This window comes from Akebia trifoliata, chromosome 3, assembly GCF_017979445.1.
Source record: "Akebia trifoliata isolate Shusen 1 chromosome 3, ASM1797944v1, whole genome shotgun sequence".
NCBI classification, from domain to species: Eukaryota; Viridiplantae; Streptophyta; class Magnoliopsida; order Ranunculales; family Lardizabalaceae; genus Akebia; species Akebia trifoliata.
In genome coordinates this window covers 53,998,620-54,021,377 of record NC_141377.1, presented here as the reverse complement: position 1 = coordinate 54,021,377, position 22,758 = coordinate 53,998,620, and the positions used below count along the sequence as shown (strand labels likewise).

Genomic DNA, 22,758 nt, shown 5'->3' with positions numbered 1-22,758 from the left:
CAACTTTTGGTCCAATGAATCAGACACGACCCATTTAGAGAGTGATACCCAAGTCATGACGGGTGAGTTGGGTCTAGTCAGGTTAGCCTGGCTAACTTAGTAACATTTAAAATCTTCCTGAGGGTCATTGGGTCCCACATGGATTATCAAATTGGCAATCCAACACCTCAGCCCTATAGATTTCATGGAAAAACTCAAATTCAAAAAAAAAAAAATTCAAAATTCAAATTTTTTTTACATTACTCAATCTAAGGTGTTGAAAATGGATGGTCACAGAAGTCCAAATTTAAAATTAAAATTTAATGATGAAAAAGAAATTGATTTTTTTTTTTTTTTTTTTTTAATTTTTAGAATTTTGTCCTCTTCCTACAAATTTGTGGCATTGAATCATGTTTTAGAATGTGGCAAGGAGATGTGGTTAGGAAATTCCTTATGTAAGGATAGTGTCCAAACTTTACGTCCGACTAGGGGGATCGGAATACCCAGGGCTGGAGCCGAGGCTTATGGGTCCCTCCCCTGAGCAGATGCAAGGCTCACACATCACACACACTGGGTAAGTGAGAGTACGCCCTCGTGGGTAGTCCCAAGGAAATACTGCTCATACTGAATACTGAACTCACAACCTACGGACTCCCACTACTTATTGGATCCGAAATTGCCGTTGAGCTACCCCCTTGGGATTATGATCCATATTCGTTGGTCTCACATGAGTTGAACTAAGTAAATTTGAATGTCAACTGAGCTAGCCGAGATAATCCTTGCCCCCTAAAGAGGGGTGACTTTTTATGGAATTCCTAAGGTCTGTTCATTAGGATTGTTAATTTCTATTTTGATAATTCTCAAATAATGTTTCTGAATCTAGAGCTTTGGCTGAATCTCTAAGAAGGATTAATATTGAGATTTCTTCTAAATGCTCTAATGTTTTAGAATCAATGTTAATGCTACAAGATGGGGTAGATAAAATAAAATAAAAAATCTTTTGTGGATGATTTATCGGGGATGCTGAGTCCACGGCTCCACGTGTAAATATTGGGGTGCATGTGCCCCCTTCAAATAGTTTGTATCTTTTATATATATTTTTATAAAATCCTCCGCTTGACTAGCAAAAAAATGTTGAATGTAGGACCAGTCTCCAATATTTCGATTCTCTTAATTATACAATTCTAGAGATGAAAATCTTAGTCTTCAAAGTAAGAACTTTCCTACCCACTTGTGTGTAGATTCAGTCCACTCTCTCCAATGGCTGGAAATTGTTTGCACATATGGATGACTTTGACGATCCTTCATCTCCACCCCATCATGTATGAAACCAATCTAGAGCCTTTGAATCAAATCAAATCCAGATCTATTAATTAATTAACCAAAATTTCTATCTTTGAAAAGAACAAAATCCTATGGATGAAGCAAGATTGTCTTACTTGCATGTACACTGACTATTTAGTCGTTATACATACAAGTCACACACGCTTCCACGGGTATCATAGAAAAATAGGTGCAAAAAGCAATAATAACAATCAAAATAACTTACAAATCAAAGGTAAAGAGAGTAGGACGTCGAAGTTATAGTTCAAAATCAATTAGACCTTGTCCAAGTGTATGTGTTGGGGGCGGTCTAAGGTACTTTCGGTCAGGCTTGTAATTTATGTAAGTACCCCACTTTATGGTGTTTCTAAAAGGAAGGGTTTTGTTTTCTTTTGTTGTAAGTCTAAATTTTTTCTTGAGAAAATGATAAAGAAATAAAGAAAATCTAAAGAGGAAAGGTTGAGAGGTTTAGGAAGATTGAGATCTAGAAGAAGGTGAAGTTAATGATAGAGATGATTCCTTATATTGATTTGTCTCATTTTCTTCATAGTGAAATCGAGCTCTAAGACTCTTACTTCCAAGGACACAACCTTTAGGTGAACCATATAAAATTTCATATTGTGGGTATTGCGTTCTTACTCTTTCTTTGTGAGATTGTTTATTTTCCATACATTTGCTACATTAATTGAGTTTATCCTTTATTACCATTATCAAACAAGGTATTGGAAGGAGTGTCATACAAAGTGTTTGGTGAAATACCCAATAGATGTTTGATCAAATCACTAAATGAATTTCATAAGAGTGTTACCATACACTACATATGACACATTATTTATGAGGTTTGGTACATAAGATTTCCTGCATCCATGGGCGATGATGAGTTTCTTTCACTTGGAAATAAGGAGATGGATTAATTGTTCAAATATGTGAAATTTCACAATACAAATCTTTTACTTTTTATTCACTTTATTCATACAAACTAACGAAATACACAAACAAATCTAATCCCATAGAACGCAATAAGTTGCATTCATTGAAAGGGAAAGAATGGGAGTAATTTGTATACAAAAGAATTCGACAATGTTTAACTGCACAAATATCCTACTTTATTTTAAGTCCTGGCCCGAATAAGAGGTGAATGAGGTGACAAAATGCGTGGTGTTAAGACGGAGTCTTCGAATCTTTGAGACGAGAAGCTAACATGAAGATTTCTCCGCCATTGTTGGTTCCTTACTGGCATCTCTACCTCCTTACCTTGAAGAACAAACGTTCGAATCCTCTGAAGAGCGACTTCCATGGTCTCATTGTCCATGTTCGCAAAGCAAACCCTAAACCAACCAGGTTCCGAGCAATGGAAAGATGAACCCGGTGAAACATTAAGCTTAACATCGTCGATGATAACATGCCATAACGCTATCTCTGCTTCAAATGTGGGTTCTTTGAGGAGAAATCGTAAGTCCATCCAGAAAAAGAGACTGGCATTACTCTTTAAACAACAAATGCCTACTTGAGAAAGGCCCCTTGTGAGAATATTATGCCTTGTTGCTAGCCTCCTCCCATTCTCAGTGACAAACCTAGCAACAAACTCATCGTCAGACAACATTGATGCAATTAGGTGTTGGGTTTGTGTGGAAACTAGTCCGAAACTCGACATTCTTCTAGCACAACTCACTACATTTTTGTTATAAGAGTAAACTATGCCAACTCTAAAGCCTGGGAATCCCATATCCTTTGAGAGACTATACAAAATGTGGATGAGATCTCTATTGCAACCCTTGTCTTCCTCTACTATTTCGGAGACACTTACAAATTCGGGTTGGTTGAAGACACTGGCTGCATATATCTCATCACAGATTAGATGGATGTTCTTTTGGTTGATGAAGCTCACTAGGCTTCTTAGTGTCTCTTTATCTAATATGGTTCCTAATGGGTTTGATGGGTTGTTAATGAATAACCCCTTTACTTTGATATTGGCCTCTTGGGCTTTGTTATATGCAGCTTCTAATGCAGGTATGGTAATCTTGAAATCGTTTGAGCTTTCGCATACAATTGGAAACAATTGCACTCCTGTTCGCCATCTCAAGTCTCGGTCAAATCTGCAATTCAATTCAAAATTTGTAAGTCAAACTGACTACATAAGAGAAGTTTCTTGACTACATGATCATAAAACTTTTGGTCCAATTTCGTGATCAGATATGATTTTGAAGTATTTCCATATAGGGATAAATTTATTATTCGTCCCCCATAAACTTTTAGTGATTTTACTTTTATACCCCATTATTTTTTTTTTTTTGAGAAATAATGTAATCGGATATTTTAAATCAAAGGGGTATAAAGGTAAATTCACTACAAAGATTTCTGACACAAATAAATTATTTGGGTATGTAAATATTTCAAAATTGTATTGGATATATAATTGGACAAAAAAATTCATCCGTTTCCATATTTTCACCTTTTGCAAATGGTTTATTTTAGAAAGTATGTGGCACCAAGAGCTGGTCATCAATTCAAATTTCAAAATGTTTGCAGCTAAGACCCTGCTTAAAATACTGCAAATCATTTGCAAATGCAAATAATTTTCTTAAATCAATTTTACTGGTGCTTGGTTAAACAATACAAATGATTTGCATTGCAAAAAATTTGCATGGATCACCTAAATTCTTAAGAAATTTCGACAAATGATTTGCGACACAAAAAATATCACAAATCATTTGCTAAGTCACAATAAAATTTTTTATTACAAAGATCAACCAATCACAAAAAAAGATTTGCAAGAGATTTACTAATGGTTACCAAGCAATGGTAAATCATTCATTAGAGACCATTTGCAAATGCAAATGATTTCTAGTGTACCAAACAGGGCCAAAGTTGCAGAAGTAGGGCACAAGGGTAAGGGAGATCCATTGCGAAAGATGGTGTTCATGTTCCCTCACATAGTTTTGTAACTATTATATGGTTTAGTAAAGTTATTGCAAGAAGATTAATAAACCACACCAATAATTGAGGTTAGCTCAAAAGATTGGATGTATCTAATAAATTAAGTTGAAGCCAAAAACCTTCTAGTTGAGTTACAATTCAAAACCGAGTTTGAGTTTTGTTTGTTTTGTTTTCTTTGGGGTGGTGTAACCACCTTTTAAGTAGTTGAATTAATGAAATAGATTAATGATTTATGTCCCAATTTAGGGGGCAGTTGGAAGTAGTTTTCACAGGGCCCGGGCATATTTTTTTAATGAAAAATCTTTCAAAAATGTCCTTTTTCAGATTCAAAATGACGATATAAGCCGCCCATAACAATTAACATTTTATTTTCTTTCTATTATCTATGGAATCAACAAATTAGAAATGAATGCACATTCATGAAAAATATAAGAATAGCCTCAATAAGCTATTAAGTTAAGATAAAGTTGATTAAGGTATGTTTTTGTCACACGCAACGAAGACCAAGCCAGTCAGAACCGAACGAACTAACAAGTTGAGGGTTTAAAAGGGTGAGAGAAGCCCAACAAAAGAAAATGGATTAAGGTACTAATGAGAGCATATATGAACATACTTGTAATAACATGAGACGAGGCTTGTAGATATAATTGGAGGAACATGATTCATTAAGCTGACACAAACTCTTGAGAAAGGATTTGATATATGATGTTGGATTCAATCCATCTTAGTATGTCCCAAGTAAAAAATTATTCAATGCAATTTATCTTTCCATTAAAGCAAAAAAACTAATAGAAAAATAGAAGAAAGGAAACAAGGGAAGTTTACGCGGGATAATAAGGTGAGGGGATGAGGAAGGCATCACCAGCATCAGCCAAACAGAAGGCAATCGTCTCGGCAGCTCCAGTGGCACCACCACTCATAACTATGTGGTCTGGATTGAATGTGACCTTACTTCCTCTCACTTTCCCCATAAACTTCGCGATGGCCTAGAGATTATTTAACACTAACCTTATTAATATAATTAATCACTATCACAAGTACTACTACCATAAAGATTAATATAATAATTACTCCAATAATGGAAAAGAGAAGCTTCTCCATTTCTTACATTTCTAAAGGCTGGCAAACCATGATAATCCTGAAAGTTAGCAATGTCCTTGAACTCATTAACTCCTTCGGTTGTGCAAATCGAAGCCTTTGGGTGTGTTTTTATCCATTCTTCAATCAAGTCAAAACAAAGCTGCAAATATATATAACAACCATAATGAACACTAATGTAAGTTTAATTAATTCCATTTTCTCGAAAAGAAAATGAAAATGAAACGAAGGGTTTATCATCGAGAACCTGATTTTCTGCTAGACCCATTTGAATAACTCCATTAGGATTCTTGGTGGGGTGAAAAGGATCAATGTCGTAGGCCTTCCAACCATCAAAGTAAGCCGAGTTTTCACCATGCCCATTGTTAGTTGCTATCTTAGACAGAAGGTACTGTTGATTGTCTAAAATGCACTCCATTGATATTCTTCCAAGAAAACTATTGAGTAGGAATAGTAGTAATTAGAAGAATCAATGAAAATTATTGAGGAAAAAGAGATGAAAAAGAAAGGGAAGAAGATAAAGGAGATATATAGGCAGTTGAGGTGGCATGGGTAAGATAATAAAGAAACAAACAAAGAAGTTTTCAAAGTTCAAACGTCCAGTATAAAGAAGGAAAAATCTACTGTGTTTGTTGGTTGGTCGTTATTACTTGGGATTGCAAGTTGCAACATGCATCATCATGTACGTGAGCTTGAGACACTGAGCAAAGTTGTGTATTTTCCAATGATGACCAAGTATCCTGTAGAACATACAAGAGTTTTTTACTAAAAATTAAAGACTAAAAGAGCATTTTTCATCTAGAACAGCTATGTTCTTTCAAATATACATAATTTAACCAAAAAAACAAGTTCATTTTTTTAAGAAACATCGATCTCATGTTTGGTCTCATGAGAAAATCACTAGTTTTTTAAAATTGAAACCTAAACCATTCGGAATCATATTGTATCACAAAAAGCAGCCTTAGACCAGATGGCCATTCTATTCAAAACCACCTTTGCCCTCTGTTTTACAATTGTAGACCACTTTTTAAATATGGGCCTTCTTCATATGCTGATTTTCTAACTAGAAAAATTCTTCACTCCGTCACTATTCGACTGACGTGGAATGGAAATGGAATCATAGATCTTTTTTCTCAGGATACAGAACTGCACATCTACATAAAAGATGTGCAATTGTGTATCTTGACGAAAAATATAAAAAAAAAGGTCTATGATTCTTTATCCATTCCACATCAGCCGAATATTGTCTTAGAAAATCATTATTCATTGTTAAAAGTATTATATTTGAGTTTTGTTTTAAGAGATCGGTCGTGGTTCATGGCTGACGTAGTAAAGAGAACAGAACAGAGCAGAACCGCACTTTTTTTATCCTGTGTATCCCGATGAAAATTATCTATGATTCTGTGCCCTTACCATGTCAGCCGCTTACCCAACTAGATACGAAGACCGTGTACATGCATTCTTCACGACTCTTTAGAACAATACTGCCTTAAAACTAAGCTGACGTGTTAGTGTGCACAGAATCATTGATGTTTTTCCTCGAGATACAAGTTGTATAGTGTACAAAGTATTGTAAAAAGTGACATAGGGTGTCAGTGTGGCACAGCTCAAATATCTTAAGACTAATGATTTCGTAACTCAACCTGACAGCAAATGACTCAAAAACTCACGGACGTGTCATGTAAAAGAGCCGTAGATTTTTTCACGCTCGGGATACACAACTGCAGATGGCAGTATCCCGAGAGAAGAATCTATGGTTTTGAGTCACGTTGAGTTACAAAATCAGCACTCACATCTTAAACATTCCTATAATTTAACATCTCTAATAAAAAACATTTATTTCCTTCAATAATTTCGAAACTTGAAAATCCAACTAGACTCAAATATCTTATGAGTCGAATCAACTAGCTGACTCACAAATCCACTCATGTAGGACTGCAGGCCAAATAAATATAAATTAATAATTTTATAAAAATTTCAAAAATAGTTATTTTTCAATATTTTAAAATTAAAAATCATATTCCTTTTTTTTTTTTTTCCAAAAATAAAAATAAAAATTAAGACAACATAAATCTATCGAGTTTCTAATTTTAAACTCGGTGTATTTCCCAGTTGCCTCAGCTGGTTCAAACTTCAAACAAAGTTTATTGGTTTTGAAACATAAATTTCATCTTGAAGAATAATACATGTATGTTTTAAGAACAAAAACAAATAGCAAAGAAACATATATTACATCCTTAAAATCATCATCTCTTGCTCTCATCCTCATCTCTCCACAACTCAGGCCAATTCTTCTGAACTTCTTCCCATCCAAGAACTGTTCCCTTCTTCTCTGCATCCAAACTTGTAGATAAAGTCCCATATGCAATCCCAAGCGCCGATGTCCCAAATGATAGTAACGTCGTAACGAAGGGAAGCCAAAGAGGTACATCCCATATTTCTTGTTCCTTAAGCGCGCTTAATATATATAACAATGCTATGCCAATGGCCATTGGAGTTCCAACGTAAGATAATATCCGTATGATCATTCTATCCCAAACAACTTGTGGGATCTTGTCGTCATCATCGTTGTTATTATCGTTGTTGCTTCTGTTACTCTCATTCTCATTATTTCTTCTCTTCTTCTCCGAAACTGTAACCGCTGTTGGACCAAACCCTTTTGCCTCGGCTTGAAGTTTCCATGATTTCTTGGTGAAGTAAGAGAGATTAGTGTTGTATGTAGGAGATTTGGGGTGAAGAGTATGGTTTCTTTGTAGATGGGGAGAAGACCTTGTGTTTTGTGAGGGGAGTAGTAGTAGTGGAGAAATCAGAGTGTTCATGTCTTCTTTAACTTTATTTCTCTTGTGTCACCAAATATGTATGTACCCCATCTTTAGAATCTTATCCTAAAGGGATGAATGGTTGTGCCTTGGCTCAATAGATATTTGTGTTTGATGTGTGATTCAGATGTACCCCTTGGGGTTTTGGTGAATATTTGAGAAACCCCTTGACCATGATCTTATTTGATAGACTAACCACTCATTAAATGACTGAAATGCCTTCTGTTAAGAGTAGTTGGATATGATGCGCTGTAATCAGGTGAGAATAGAATAGATATTATGAAATTAGCTTAGATTAGGTTTACTTGTATAGAGTTACTTTGTTTTCCTGATAAGATTTTTTTTAATTTCTATACAAATCCTATTAATTAGATCCCTTGTAAATCAACTAAGAAAGTGAATGGGTTAGATTTAGGATTTGATAACTTTTACTAATCCTAATCGTTAAAAACTGTTGATCTAGTGGTTTGGATGTGTTATAATGCTTTATAATGTTGACTTAACAACTTGATCTTTAATTAGGGTGTGATATATAATTTAAGAAATTGAGGTGCGAATAGAAGATCTCTCTTTTTCTTTTCCCTTTGATTATGCAGGGTACATCCCATCCTCACAAATGTTTTCCAATGTATCTAACCTCTCAAAAGTTTTGTAATATGCAATAGAATAAACTAGGCGGTCACCCAACTTAAAGCACATAACTTGAGGGAGCAAACCCCCCATTTATAGTTTTACGGTGTCATATCACCCTCTTCTTCAACCTCTGATTTTCCCCAAAAAGAAATTTGTGTTCAATCTCTAGGGTAAAAATTTTAAGGCCTGTCTTCAATCTCAAAAGACCATATCTTACAATCTTAAAAACTGTAGAGAGAGATAAAATGTTTTTTTTTTTTTGGGTGCAAATCCATGAGTTGAATGGGTAAAAAAAATTAGCCTGGAGATTGAAGAGGTAGAAAACAATAGGTCACAAACAAAGTATCAAAGGTTTTATATATATATATATATATAGGGGAGGGGGGGAGAGAGAGGGGACTGCATGTGCCCCTAAGTTAATTTTTACTATTGAATTTTTAGAGTTTTGGGTTGCCATCCAATGACCCTTACTAAGATTTGAAATCAACCTATATAAGTAAGACTAATCTGATTCTTATATGTATGCACATGCCCCTGTTACAAACAACTCTAGAATGGTGAACCCGAATTTGAACGCAATCAAATAACATAATGGAAAAATAGGTTCAAACTCATATTTAGCATGGTCATGGATTAAAAAAGTTGAAAGTTTAAGTGGCATACTTGAACGGGGTACACCATTTTATTTTTATATATGGGTGTCTTGCTAAGGAGACTTCTAGGTAATGAACAACCCAATTTTAACTTTTATGTCAACATAAGCTTATTGAATGTGTGTGTGTGTGTGTGTGAGAGAGAGAGAGAGAGAGACTGAATGTTTTATTTTTGTTTATCAACAGAAGCTTATAGATCTTTAAAAAATAATAGGTTTGTCTTATGCAACACAATTATCTCCTCCAGGCCCACCCACCCAGAATGTGTGTCCCAAATCTTCTTCAAATCCCACATAAGCCAAGGCATGGCAACCCACCTCGGCAAAAGTTTCCAAGCGAGATGCCTGAGGATTTACTAAGAAAAACGATGTATTAACAACTTTGAGTTGTTTAAACCTACATGCATTGTCATAGTGATGACTGGGGAATTGTCCATTCCCCATAGGTGGACTAACTACGTTTGGAGGGCTTGTTGCCCGTCCTCCCCAAGCAACGCTGGACGCACTTTCACCTAAATGAGGGAGTATTTCTTTCGGCCAATAACCCACAACTATATCTTTCTCTAGATCCGGTTCACGCCCAATTGCCAACCACCAATTACTAGTTGCAACATCCTGCAATTATAAAATAGAAAGTCACGTAAATAAGTGAAATTAACTATTACTAATAAGATTTATTTTGTTCCAAAGTCCGGTTGAACCTTGTTGGATTACCAGTTCAGTTCGATTTTTGAAAAATGGATAAACAGGAAAGAGAGTTAGCGATTGTAATTAAGAATATGAATATATATATAAGTTTGTGATGAAATTAAATGACAAAATGGGGATCATGTTGTGTATCCAATCAATCAATAATTCACATATGTTGTAGATATATAATGATTAAATTACCTTAAATATTAGCATTCTAATTTCATGTTGAGGTCCATCATTTATGGAGACTGGATTTATTTGGTCTCCAATAAAATGTCGATTGTCAATTTCTATAAAGCCACTGCAAAGTAAGTTGAAGCAACCTTTCTTAAACTCATTATCTGCCTGTTAATATGGGGCCAAAAAGAAATATCTTTGTCAAGTGCAATATGTAATATAAATTTATTTTAGAAAATGGTGTAAAGTTAAATCTTTATAACTCACCGTCCAATATGCAAAGCTTCGAGTTTTGTTGTCACCATAAATTATTGGTGCCACCTGTTAAATTACATGTTTGTCAAAAAAAAATTTTAATTTAGTATTAAACATGTTAAAATAAATAAACAAAAATGTCTATTTTGTATTCTTCACAAAAAGCCTTTATATAATACAATAAGTCAAGTTAATCATCCTACGGTGCAAGTTCGAGGCATTTCAGGGCCGGGTCACCTAGAAATGCAAACAAGTCGAGCCAGTCGAGTCGACGATGACATTGATCATGAAATGAAATTTAAAATTTATCACTCTCTACTAATACTACTACAAAAATAAATAAATAATAAAATAAAATAATAATAAAATGAGACATCATGTTTTATGAATATTATAAAATTATCTTCCAAAATTTTATAAAAAATGAAAGGTGAACATATATAGATGAAACAAATAAATTAATTAATTAATTTCTTACAGTAATAGATGAGCCTTACCATCCAGCCAGCTTGTAAACTATTAAGTTCATTATCTGGACCATTTTCAATCCATATTAGAGCTGAACTAGTTTGGGCTTCTACCACTGTTGGATTGTCCACTTTCATGTAAGCTCCAACTCCAAGATATGCATTTGTTGGGTCATTCTTGGATCTAAGATTCGCAATCTGCATAAAAAATTAATTTCAATGATTTGATAGTTAACAAAATGGAAAGTCAAAATAAAAAAATTCATGTTTTTTTTTTTTTTAAACGGATATGTTAATGTAAAGATTAATGTTGGAATGACCACAGTAGGGGACATCTTGACATGGTGGTGAACGCATGCCCGTAAATATGTTTTCTCCTAGATACGAATGAACAATTGCCCACCACAACGTCAAGGTGCCCCTCGCTGAGGTCACTCCAGCACGACTCTAATGTAAAATACTTGATTAAAATAAAATAAAAATATCTTTTTTCGTTTAAAAATGTATTTACATAAAGGGTGAGATTTTTTTTACCAACCTAATGCAATTTTAGCTTTATAACATCAAACACAATGTGAGAAAAGCCTATGTTTGACAGCTCAAAGATGTCGAATTTCATAAAATTTGGCAGACCAAGGCTTTTTTTTTCTGCAAAGTTTTCCCGTAGTGAAAAGAAATTTGAAAACATACAAATTTTGATGATTAAATTTATAGACCATCAATTCTTGTAAAAGTAAAAGGGTGTAAGTTTGAAAAGTTGTTTGTTTTGGTAAATAATTGATACGTTGTGCATGTTTTGATAAAAAAAGTTTGAAAAGTTATCTGTTTTGGTAAATTTCTCTATTTTAAAACTATATGATAAGACAATTTTTTAAAAATCTCTCTTCCAAGAGTTAAAAAACATTTAATAAAATTTACTCAGATGAAATTTACTGGAAATATTCCCAATAATATTATTATCAGGTTGAAATGGATATAAATGAGCACTAATTTTGAAGATGATAGCTTACATGTTGACCAATGTGAGGGGTCCATTGTGGATGAATATTTGCACCAAAAGATTTCGAGAACGATTTAGCTCTTATTAAATCTTCCTTTCGAGTCCTTGGAATTGGGACCGTTCCTTGTGGGCAACCTATACTTCTTGGCATGGACCTTGAACTTTTATCTACCCTTGAATTTTCATCGATCAACTCTTTTGGAAGAGAAGTAGGTCTCATCTGAATTGAGAAACTCAAATAAAGAAACTTGTAAAAAAATCAATCACCAAGATTTTCTTGAGTGAATAAAATAGAGCAAATTACCAAAAATGGAGCATAAAAATTGAAAATTTCTCAAAACGGTGCACTATTCAAATTAATTCTGAAAATTGTAAATTATCATTTTCAAAAATAAGTTTGTTTGTCCAAAATGATAAAAATAAAATAAAATGAACAACACTTTTTACATTTTTGGTGCCAAAAATACCTTTAGAGAATCCTTCTACATTTTTACCTTTCACATTTATTAAAATCCAACTCTTTTATATATTGTTTGGTAATATAAACATTTGAGGTTATAAATATAATTTGAATATAAATTAAAAGAAGGGTAATTAAGTATATTCAATATAAAGTTTAAAAAGAGTATCATGGATACGAAACAATTGTAAGAAAATATTGTTCACTTTATTTCTTAGCATTTTGGTATAAAAAATAAAAAATAAATCTTATTTTTGAAATGATAAATTACTATTTTTGGAATTAATTTGAATAGTACACTGTTTTGGGAATTTTTCAATTTTCGGTGCACGTTTGGTAAATTAGACAATAAAATAAGGCTAATTTTCCAAAACATGTGCAAAACATTGTGAGATTCCCAGCATGATATTTCTTTTAATTTCAAAAATGCTAAATTTATCTTTTTTAGGAATTAAACATTTTACTTAAGTATGGAAAAAAAAATTATTGTTTTATAAAGAGGACATTTTTTAATCATTTACAGAAACTAAGGTGAGAAAAATATTTTATTATTTTATAAAATAGAAAAAATTTCCCACTTCCATTAAACGTTTTAATTTTAAAAAAAAAAAGGTGAGTTTATTATTTTCAAAATTAAAATAAATAGTGCTTTGATATAGGTATTTCACAATTTTTTCTACCTTTTTGGAAATTTTTCATGTAATAATAACAAAGGGAGACGAAATAAAAGAAATTAGATACCTGAATTTTGTGATTCTTGAGCAAGGGATGGTCAAGTGCAGGTTGTCTATGAATATCGATACAATCGATTATGTCCCCTTCTTCAGTCTGGAGAAAAGTTATCAAACAATAAGCATATATAAAAAAAAATTGAATATTGATATAAAGTTTGCTTAGGCCTACGACACATGCCCTTTTTTAGGAAAAATGGTTAAAATGAAAAAAATAATAAAGTTGAATGAGAATTATTGAAAATTTTTAAGGTTAAAAGGGTAAAAGAGGGAAGATAGTAAAATTGGAGAGATGTTATTAAAAATAAGAGAAAGAGAAGATAATAAACTTAAAGAGGTAAAGAAAAAAAGCAATAAAGTATGGTAGTGTGAACCTCCACTCTATTATTGTTGGAATGAGATATTTATACCCCCACAATTGTAGTTGGAGTGGATTGAGGTTAAAAGAGTAAAAAGAAAAAATAATAAAGTTGAAAATGTATTATTATTAAGAAATGAAGAGGAGAAGAGGAAAGACAATAAAATTCGTTAGAGGAAGAAAGCATGAAAGATAGTAAAGTTAAAAGAGATATTATTGAAAAGTGGGTATAAAAAATAAAAGATATTATTGAAAGGGGATAAAAGGAATGACACTAAAATTAAAGGTGGCGATGAGGAAAGAAGATAAAGTGGAGTACTGTGGACTCCACTCCACTATAGTAGGGGTGAGTCATTTATCCCTACAAAATTGTAGCAGAGTGGGACTCATATATATATATATATGGGAACGGTTCGGCAGCCCTAAAGTTTGCCAAGTTTTGTGTCAAACATATTTTGTAAATCACTTTTGATGGGGTTAGAAGTTTTAGAGATCATCCTCACCAAAAATCAGCTCATTTGAAACTTCTAACCCTAGTTTACAAGTTGAAGAATCGTGGACCGTCCAATTTTTATAAATCACTTTTGATGGGGTTAGAAGTTTTGGAATATGCTGATTTTTGGTGAGGATGATCTCCTCATCATAAAGATCATCCTCACAAAAAATCAGCTCATTCTAAAGCTTCGAACCCATATTTTGAAAAATGTTTGGCACCAAACTTGGTAAACTTTAGGGCTGCTGAACCATCCCCTATATATATAATACAACCTAATATTCAAATATAATAGCTAAACCCAAAATAATAGGGTGATTTACCAAAGCATGTGCTAAAAATTGAAAATTTATGAAAATGAGACATTGTCCGTAGATAATATATCATTTTTGAAATTGAAATATTTTTGTTAAAATAAAGTAAAATTCACTGTTTTATAAAATATAATATTTTTTCAACAGTTTTGTTGAAATTAAAATAGGAAAAGTATTTACTGTATTATTGAATAGGGAAAAAAATCAACTTAAATTATAATTTACTTTTTTCAAAATTAAAATGAATAATATACTATTTTCAGAATTTTTTAATTTGTCTATTTTTTGATAAATTTCCCCAAAATAATTACCTGAAGAGTCTTGATGGGGGGTTTATTGAGAATCTTGAGCTGTCTCTCAAACTCCGCATCTTCTTCATTACAGATACTCCACCCACCACCCTCCACTGGATAGTGGCTCACAACGAAACACAACGCTACTAAACCAATAGATCGAATTTCTTCTTCTTTTCTTTTGGTTTTCTTTAAAATTTATGAAAAAAATGAACATTCGTCTTTATATAGTTCAATAAATGATACTAAGAGTCCTGTTCAATTTAATGTATTAAGTAATACTAGGACATATTTCGGATGAAATTAATGACACATTGAAAAGTATTCCATATTAATCTTATATGCCAACTCATTAATACATATTGTTTCCGGATTTATACAATTAAGACTCTTATCTCAAATTTTATATTGCTTTATTAAGAAAGATTAATGACAAAAATATATCAAAGAGAATTGGATATTTAATTGGTTAGGAAAAGCATGCTCCCTACCAAGTAGAGTTTTAATTGTTGTCTTGTTTTATTTAGAAAGATTAAACAACCAATTAGTGATACATTCAGACAATTTTATATTGGATTCAAAATAAATGCAAAGTATCCCTATAATTGGGATTTTTTTTCTTTCCAAATTTAATCTATAAAATCTAGAGGGCTGAGGTGTCATTTAGGCCATATGAACCTTGGTCCAAGTTCTACATAGTCTTTTGGTCCATGTAACATTTTCCCATATATTTGACATGAGGTTAAATGGAATGAAGGACAATCTATCTTCGCAGACCACATGTTTTTATGTAGCACCCATAAACACTGGTACCAACATGTATGTGGAGTACAAATTTTATGAACTTCAAAAAACAAGAAATCCAATGATCGAGATTTATAAGAATCCAATAATACACTTCTTAAAAATACTTAACTCGAGGATAAATCTTAACAGTAAGATTTTGAGACATTAATGGGATCATGTGTTTTTCACATGAGTCACTATAGCCCGATTGATGAGTTACAAAAAATCAGCCCAGTTGAAACTTCTAACCCATGTAGGAGAAGTGGTTGTAAGCTTCTAACCCATTGTGTTACAGTGTTTTTTCACAACACCAACAAGATGTCATTTATTTTTTCAATTTATTTTACAACATCGCCAGGTGTCGTAGAATCTTGAAAATGGATGACATCTAGGTGTTGTAATAAATAATTGTCCCCCAATCCTAACCATGTGTGTGTGTGTAGATCAGGATTTTTTTTTTTTTTTGGGGTGGGGGGTGGGGGTAACCCATATATCCAAAACATATGTCAAATTTTGTCCCTTGAATTGTCTCCCATATATATATGTGGGTAGCGTTCAATGGCAAACTTTTTAGCAAACTTTTTGACAAAACATTTTTCAAAACATGAGTTAGAGGTTTTGGAATGGGCTGATTTTTGGTGAGAATGATCTCTATGGAGAGGAGATCATCCTCACCAAAAATCAGCCCATTCCAAAACTTCTAACCCATGTTTACAAGCTGAAAAATCGTGGACCGTTCATTTTTTGTAAACTGTTTTTGATGGGGTTAGAAGTTTTGGAATGGGCTGATTTTTGGTCACCGTAGAGATCATCCTCACCAAAAATCAGCCCATTCCAAAACCTCTAACTCATGTTTTGAAAAATGTTTTGCCAAAAAGTTGGCCATTGAACGCCCCTATATATATATATATATATATGTGGGAGCGGTTCAGCAGCCCCTTATGGTGCCCCATGTGGTGCCACGCATTTTTTGTAAATCACTTTTGATGGGGTTACAAGTATTGGAATAGGCTGATTTTTTGTGAGAATGATCTCTACGGTGAAGAGATCATCCTCATAAAAAATCAGCTTATTTTGAAACTTCTAACCCTAGTTTACAAGTTGAAGAATCGTGGACCGTCCAATGTTTGTAAATCACTTTTGATGGAGTTAGAAGTTTTGGAATGAGCTGATTTTTGGTGAGGATGATCTCCTCATCATAGAGATCATCCTCACAAAAAATCAGCTCATTCCAAAGCTTGTAACCCATGTTTTAAAAAATGCGTGGCACTATGATGGGGCTGCTGAACCGCTCCTATATATATATATATATATATATATATATATATGGGTAGCGTTCAATGGCAAATTTTTTGGCAAAACATTTTTCAAAACATGAGTTAGAAGTTTTTGAATGGGCTGATTTTTTATGAGGATGATCTCTACGGTGAGGAGATCATCCTCACCAAAAATCAGCCCATTCCAAAACTTCTAACCCATGTTTACAAGTTGAAAAATCGTGGATCGTCCATTTTTTGTAAACTATTTTTTATGGGGTTAAAAGTTTTGGAATAGGCTGATTTTTGGTGATGATGATCTCCTTACCGTAGAGATCATCCTCATCAAAAATCAGCCCATTCCAAAACTTCTAACTCATGTTTTGAAAAATGTTTTGCCAAAAAATTAGCCATTGAACGGGACCATATATATATGGGTTCTGTTCTCCACACAACATTAGGAAGACTATGTTCGGAGACAAAATTTGTCTTGCATGACTTATAAGTTTTGGATTTAGTTGAATTTTTTTTTTTTTTAGGATGATCTCTATGATGAGAAGATTATCCTCATAAAAAATCAACCTAATTTGAAACTTTTAACCCTATCAAAATTCAAAACTTTTAAACCATAAAGGATAACCGTTATCATCCTAACGTTATTTGCCAAACACTACCCTATATATACATACATAGAATGAATTGATCTTCTGTGAAGATAATCTCTATTGCTAGAAGACCATTCTCGCAAAAAATCAGCCCATTTTGAAACTTGTAATCCTAATTTACAAGTTTAAAAATATGGACCGTCAATTTTTACCGTTCATTTGTAAACCACTTTTGATAAGGCTAAAAGTTTTGAAATGAGCTGACTTTGTGAGGATCATATGATACAAATACTCACAAAATCACATATACCATTATGGCACATGCATTGTTTCTACTATTGAAAATTGCATATGTGATAGCATATGAAAACAATGGATGTAACACCAGAAACTACTATAATAAATTTTGATTAGGATTTCAATAAGGATCCAACTTGATAACTTATTAGTTGGTGATCGATTTTGAAAAAAAACTATGCCTTAGTTCAATAGGACCTGATAACAAAACATATCGTAAAATATAAAAATTATATTCTATATTTTGTTTATATGTATAGGGGCATGATCGTGAACATGTTTTGTTTTAAGCGGGTTAGATATTTATGAATGAGTTGATTTTTGGTGAAGAAGATGTTTTGGCGAGGATGATCATCTTCTCCACAATCAACTTGTTCTGAAATTAAAAATCCCATCAAAAGTGATTTACAAAAATGAGATGGTCGGGGTCCACCTTCCTTCAACTTGAAAACTGATCAAAATAAAAGGGTCTACCTTGTATCAACTTTAAGTCATTTTATTCCGTATAACCTATAATTTTGAAATGGAAATTTTTTCGATTGACATGGTCCGTACTTAGTGATAATGGTCCAATCAAACACAATATTCATGTGGGTCCCACGAGTAGAATTTTTAGAGATAGGAATCCAGCGAAATATTGGATCATTCTTACGTAAGTTAAATAAGGGTATCTAGACAGGCCTGTATATTTGAGATATACCCGGTCACTTCGATGTTCTAAGAGAGACCACTTAAAATGACCTATATGCCCTTTTTCTCAACCTCTAATTTTTCTATCAAAAAATCCGATTATCTTCAAAATCTTCAAACTCTTCCACCTAAAGGTAATTCTTTCAAATTTTTGGAAAGTTTCTTGTTGTGCAGAAATGTAACAAGAGTAAAGATAAAAAACAAAACGAACACATAAGATTTATGTGATTCGATAAATTACCTACATTCACAGAATAGAAGAAGAAAAATTCACTATCAACAATAAAGATTACAGACTCTCTATTAACAGCCACAAGGAACCTCACAAAACAAAAATACCTTACTCAAAAATACAATATAAAAAAAAAAAAAATCGAACTGAGGTCTGGAACGAAAAGGAAATGTCCATTTTGATACTACCTTGCCTCTTGATGTTTAAGCCCAATAGAAATACTACACAGCTCACAACACTTCTTATATCTATTATCTCGAAAGATTCTCCCTTGATATTTCAATAATAATAATAATAATATTCCTCGGTTTTGAACTTCTCCACAAATCTTAACTTGTTCATTTGATTTGAAAATGAAAAGAGATTGAATATTCATTTTCAATCTTAAGAGTCTATCTTCTTAAACATTCAAAATTCAAGAAGAATATATATTTTTATGGAGAAATAGAATAATGGATTTTTAAATGGATAAATTTTGATCCTAGAGGTTAACAAATTGAAGATGAAGTATTTCCAAGGCAAACTCGTTTTCAATCTAAAGATTTTATCCCTTTCAACCTTCAAGTATGAAATTGAATTAATGAGTTAGAAACAGTTTATTACATAAAATTAGATAACTTAAATATGATAGATTTTTGGTTGTATAAAAACAAGAGGATTTTTTTTGCTAAAAGTTATGTGTAATGATTTTCTAACACCTACATCACAGAATCATAGATCATTTGCCTTGGGATACATAAAATCATAAAATCTTTTTATTATGTATCTCAAGGCAAATGATCTATGATTCTGTGATAGGGACATAGGGGGGGTGTCATATTATAATCACTCAAGAGTTATATATATAAGGGTGTTTAAGTCATTTTATATTAATTTTTAGACGAAACCTAAGTCAATGTGGGCCTGAAATTAGTTTGAAAACATATGGAGAGATCTCTAATATTGATTACAGTTTGAAGAGGTAGGCCTAAAATTCTAAATCACCCCCCAAACTTCACCTAGAGCAAGATAGTAGGTTTCTCATTTATTCACCAAAACTCGGAGGCCTATGTCTAAAATCTAAATCACTACTTGGAGATGTTGAAGGTTAGGGCATTTGGGTCAATCTTTATCAGTCTCTCAAGGAAAATTGAGGTCAACGAGTATGTTATCAGTTAAAACTACGGTCTCTCACATATTAACCAAACATTCAGGGTTATATCTAAATCGAATATATATATTTTTTTGCTCTGCTTTACAAAATCCGGATCCACCAATCACATGAGTCCACTTGTAATCAATGACATCTTCAATTTACAGAATTACCCTTATTAGTTACAAAATTACCTTTGCTATGCTTGACGTGGCACACTGAAGAGTCTGTTAGCCAAAAAAAAAAAAAACCACTCATCTAAATGGCCCCATAAAATGAGATTGCTTAAATTTGGGGTTACGTCATGATGGAATTAGTGTTGGTAGCCATGTGCTCACGTCCTCTCTCCGTGAGTCCAATGTGGCCTACCACCTCGATTTTGCCTCTTCTCAATCTTGTTACACAAAACACACCAAAATCTCCTCTTCACCCCCTGCTGTTCCTTTTAAATATTTTCATGATGGGACAAAATTGACCTTACCAATGACAATTGGGGGGTGGTAACCCTAATATCGATTAGCCTTTTCTATATATTATTATAATATCAAAATAAAACATATATATATATATATATATATATTTGAGTTAAAAAGATTATATTTCATTGTTATTCCCCCCAAGTAAAGACATATTTACAATGGGGGACTTGTCCCCACAAGAATTTTCTAAATTTATAGATTAATGAGCTATTGCATCATATATTAATAGTAGATAAACAAATCCATTATTATTACTCTTATAATTTTTTTTCTACTCTTAGTCCCCCCTTCAGGGCAAAATCCTGGCTCCAACCCTGCTTATAAGTGTACACAAAATACTTTGTGATACACATTAGAAACATATATTGTAGAAGAAAAAGAGGTTGTAAATGATCCTAAGGCCTAGTAGTAGGATAAATTATGCCTTTACTTATGGTGGGATTCGAAAGTTGGCTTGCCATGAAACAACATGTTCCCACGCTAGGGATATAATTCAAATATAATTGCATTTGGTGAGGAGACTGACGGTCCCATGTCAACACATAATTTATAGTACACACGATTGTCCAAGAGGCTAAGATCAAGTAAAGCATTATTGACATTAAAAAGAGAATTAATCAAAGAAACCTTCATAAAAGGGAGTAAGAATTCATGAGCACGATTATTAGATTCTTGTTAAAAAATAATTTGTGAATTTGATTTTAACATAAAAAAACTATTTGGTAAGTACTACGTTGGTGCCTAGAGATAGAAAAGGAAATTGAAGCTAGGTTGATCACAATGGAGATCTTGAGGTGTTAAATTGACATAAAAAACATCCACAAGTCTTAAGCTTGTTTTGTATACTAGGAATAAAATCAAGGCCTTGTGTGGAAGCTTAGATATTTTTCGATTACATTTTTTTTTTTAAATTGACCTTTAAAGGAAATTTGTTGAACACGCCGTACTCATAAAAATTTAATTTTAAGGAACATTTTCTTTGAAAAAGAGAGGTTTATTATTAGACCCGTGCTGGAGTGACCTCAATATTCTACCTCATATCACACATCCTAACATGAAAGTGCATGGCAACCATGAATGCTTTTCTACTTGTATCTCGATGAAAGGCATCTATAATTTCTATACACTTTTATCGATGGATGTGCGTTGCAAGGTGTACAATCTTGAGGTGACTTCAACATTGTTCTTATTTTTATTATTTTTTAATCTTACATTCTTAACTAGAAATTTTTTATTTATTAGCAACATTTCTAAAACTTTAATACCATTTTATAGAGTGTAAATTACAATCTATAATTACTTGTTATTCCAATGTCACCCATTATTCCACTTATCACATTAGACATACGAACATGTGTTTGCCTCTACATATCACATTTTGAAGTTTGTTAAACCCTAACTGATAGGGTCATTTGTGGGAATACAATGTCATATATCTTCGTCGTACACCTATCACATTGAGATAAGTGATGGGAAGTATCACGATTAATCCTAATTATGGAGGAATCTCTACAATAAGGAAAATTGTTAAAATATTAAGGAGCACAAAGTTTGTAAATGAGAGGTAAAGAAAGATAATTCATTAAATTTTTTGCTAGACTACTAATTTGTTAGCTAATTTGAACGTTGGACTATTTTTATTAAGTATTACAACCAATGAACAATTCAAGATAAAGAAACGCTAATGGGTTGGCTCAATGGCAATTTTGGACCGATATGTGATTAATGCTCGTAGGTCATGAATTTGATACCCAGTATGAACATTAATTCCTCAGGGGTCACCAATGAGAGTGCATCGTAATTTACCTGGCGTGTGTGACGTGCAGGCATTGCACGTGTCCCATGACTAGTCCTTGGACAAGACCATGGCCTATAGACCGGAAACAAGCCAGATATAGATCATGTTCGTTGTCTACCAGGATCATGGTTTTAAATCCCTTCTGAGACTGAGATGACTCAAACATATCGAAAACCTCATTCATGGACGAGATGCCAAAACGAGTTTTAAAACCATATCAGGGATACCAATTATCCAAAAAAGGAAAAGAACTTAAGATGAAGAACACAAAAATCCAATTAATTTATACAAAAAATCTTGGTATACAAGATACTTCATTCCCCTCCCTCCTGTCCCACTACTCATCCACATTCCACCCAACCATAATATTTGAAAAGTCCATAAAAGAACATAAATAACAAAGGAAACATTGAATTCTCCATTTATGTAGATCTAAATCTTGATTGTCAAATTTTTTATGGTAAAGCATTGCATCAATGTTGAAGTTGACTATATAAATTCTAATCTCAATTGTTTGGACACATTTCCCAAGGTTTGAGAAGAAGATTAAATTTTCTCCTACCATAAATGATACACTAATGCTAGAGTGACATTGGATTTATTGCGATTTTTACATTTCTGATATGGTGGTGTGCACATAACCATAGATGCTTTTTCCAATGTCACCCAGAATGACTCCAAATAATATTGATGTTATAAGCTGCCCTAAAATCAAATCAACTTGCCCACAGAACAACTTTTAAGGGATTTTCAACTCAAATTTAATTTAACAAAAAAATGGGATTTTTTTGGAATAAATTG

At 32.9% G+C, this 22,758-nt stretch overlaps 3 protein-coding genes across 3 annotated transcripts; all 3 read right to left on the bottom strand.

The window, feature by feature from the left end:
• Positions 1 to 2,275: 2,275 nt before the first annotated feature.
• On the bottom strand, positions 2,276 to 7,711 carry LOC147408005 (1-aminocyclopropane-1-carboxylate synthase-like). The gene is made up of 6 exons (XM_086436827.1): positions 7,571 to 7,711; positions 5,988 to 6,077; positions 5,585 to 5,774; positions 5,348 to 5,479; positions 5,065 to 5,225; positions 2,276 to 3,398 (listed from the first exon to the last, which is right to left on the bottom strand). Exons 1-6 carry the CDS (start codon positions 7,585 to 7,587, stop codon positions 2,414 to 2,416), a joined length of 1,575 nt encoding a protein of 524 aa, XP_086292953.1. The 5' UTR covers positions 7,588 to 7,711; the 3' UTR covers positions 2,276 to 2,413.
• Positions 7,584 to 8,196, bottom strand: LOC147408004 (transmembrane protein, putative (DUF3464)). The gene has a single exon (XM_086436828.1). The coding sequence runs from the start codon at positions 8,154 to 8,156 to the stop codon at positions 7,584 to 7,586; it is 573 nt and encodes a 190-aa protein (XP_086292954.1). The 5' UTR covers positions 8,157 to 8,196.
• Positions 8,197 to 9,633: 1,437 nt separating this feature from the next.
• On the bottom strand, positions 9,634 to 22,308 carry LOC147408003 (protein neprosin-like). The gene is made up of 9 exons (XM_086432648.1): positions 22,271 to 22,308; positions 21,966 to 22,029; positions 14,701 to 14,871; positions 13,235 to 13,321; positions 12,044 to 12,253; positions 11,064 to 11,231; positions 10,579 to 10,632; positions 10,333 to 10,479; positions 9,634 to 10,056 (listed from the first exon to the last, which is right to left on the bottom strand). Exons 1-9 carry the CDS (start codon positions 22,306 to 22,308, stop codon positions 9,664 to 9,666), a joined length of 1,332 nt encoding a protein of 443 aa, XP_086288774.1. The 3' UTR covers positions 9,634 to 9,663.
• Positions 22,309 to 22,758: the final 450 nt, after the last annotated feature.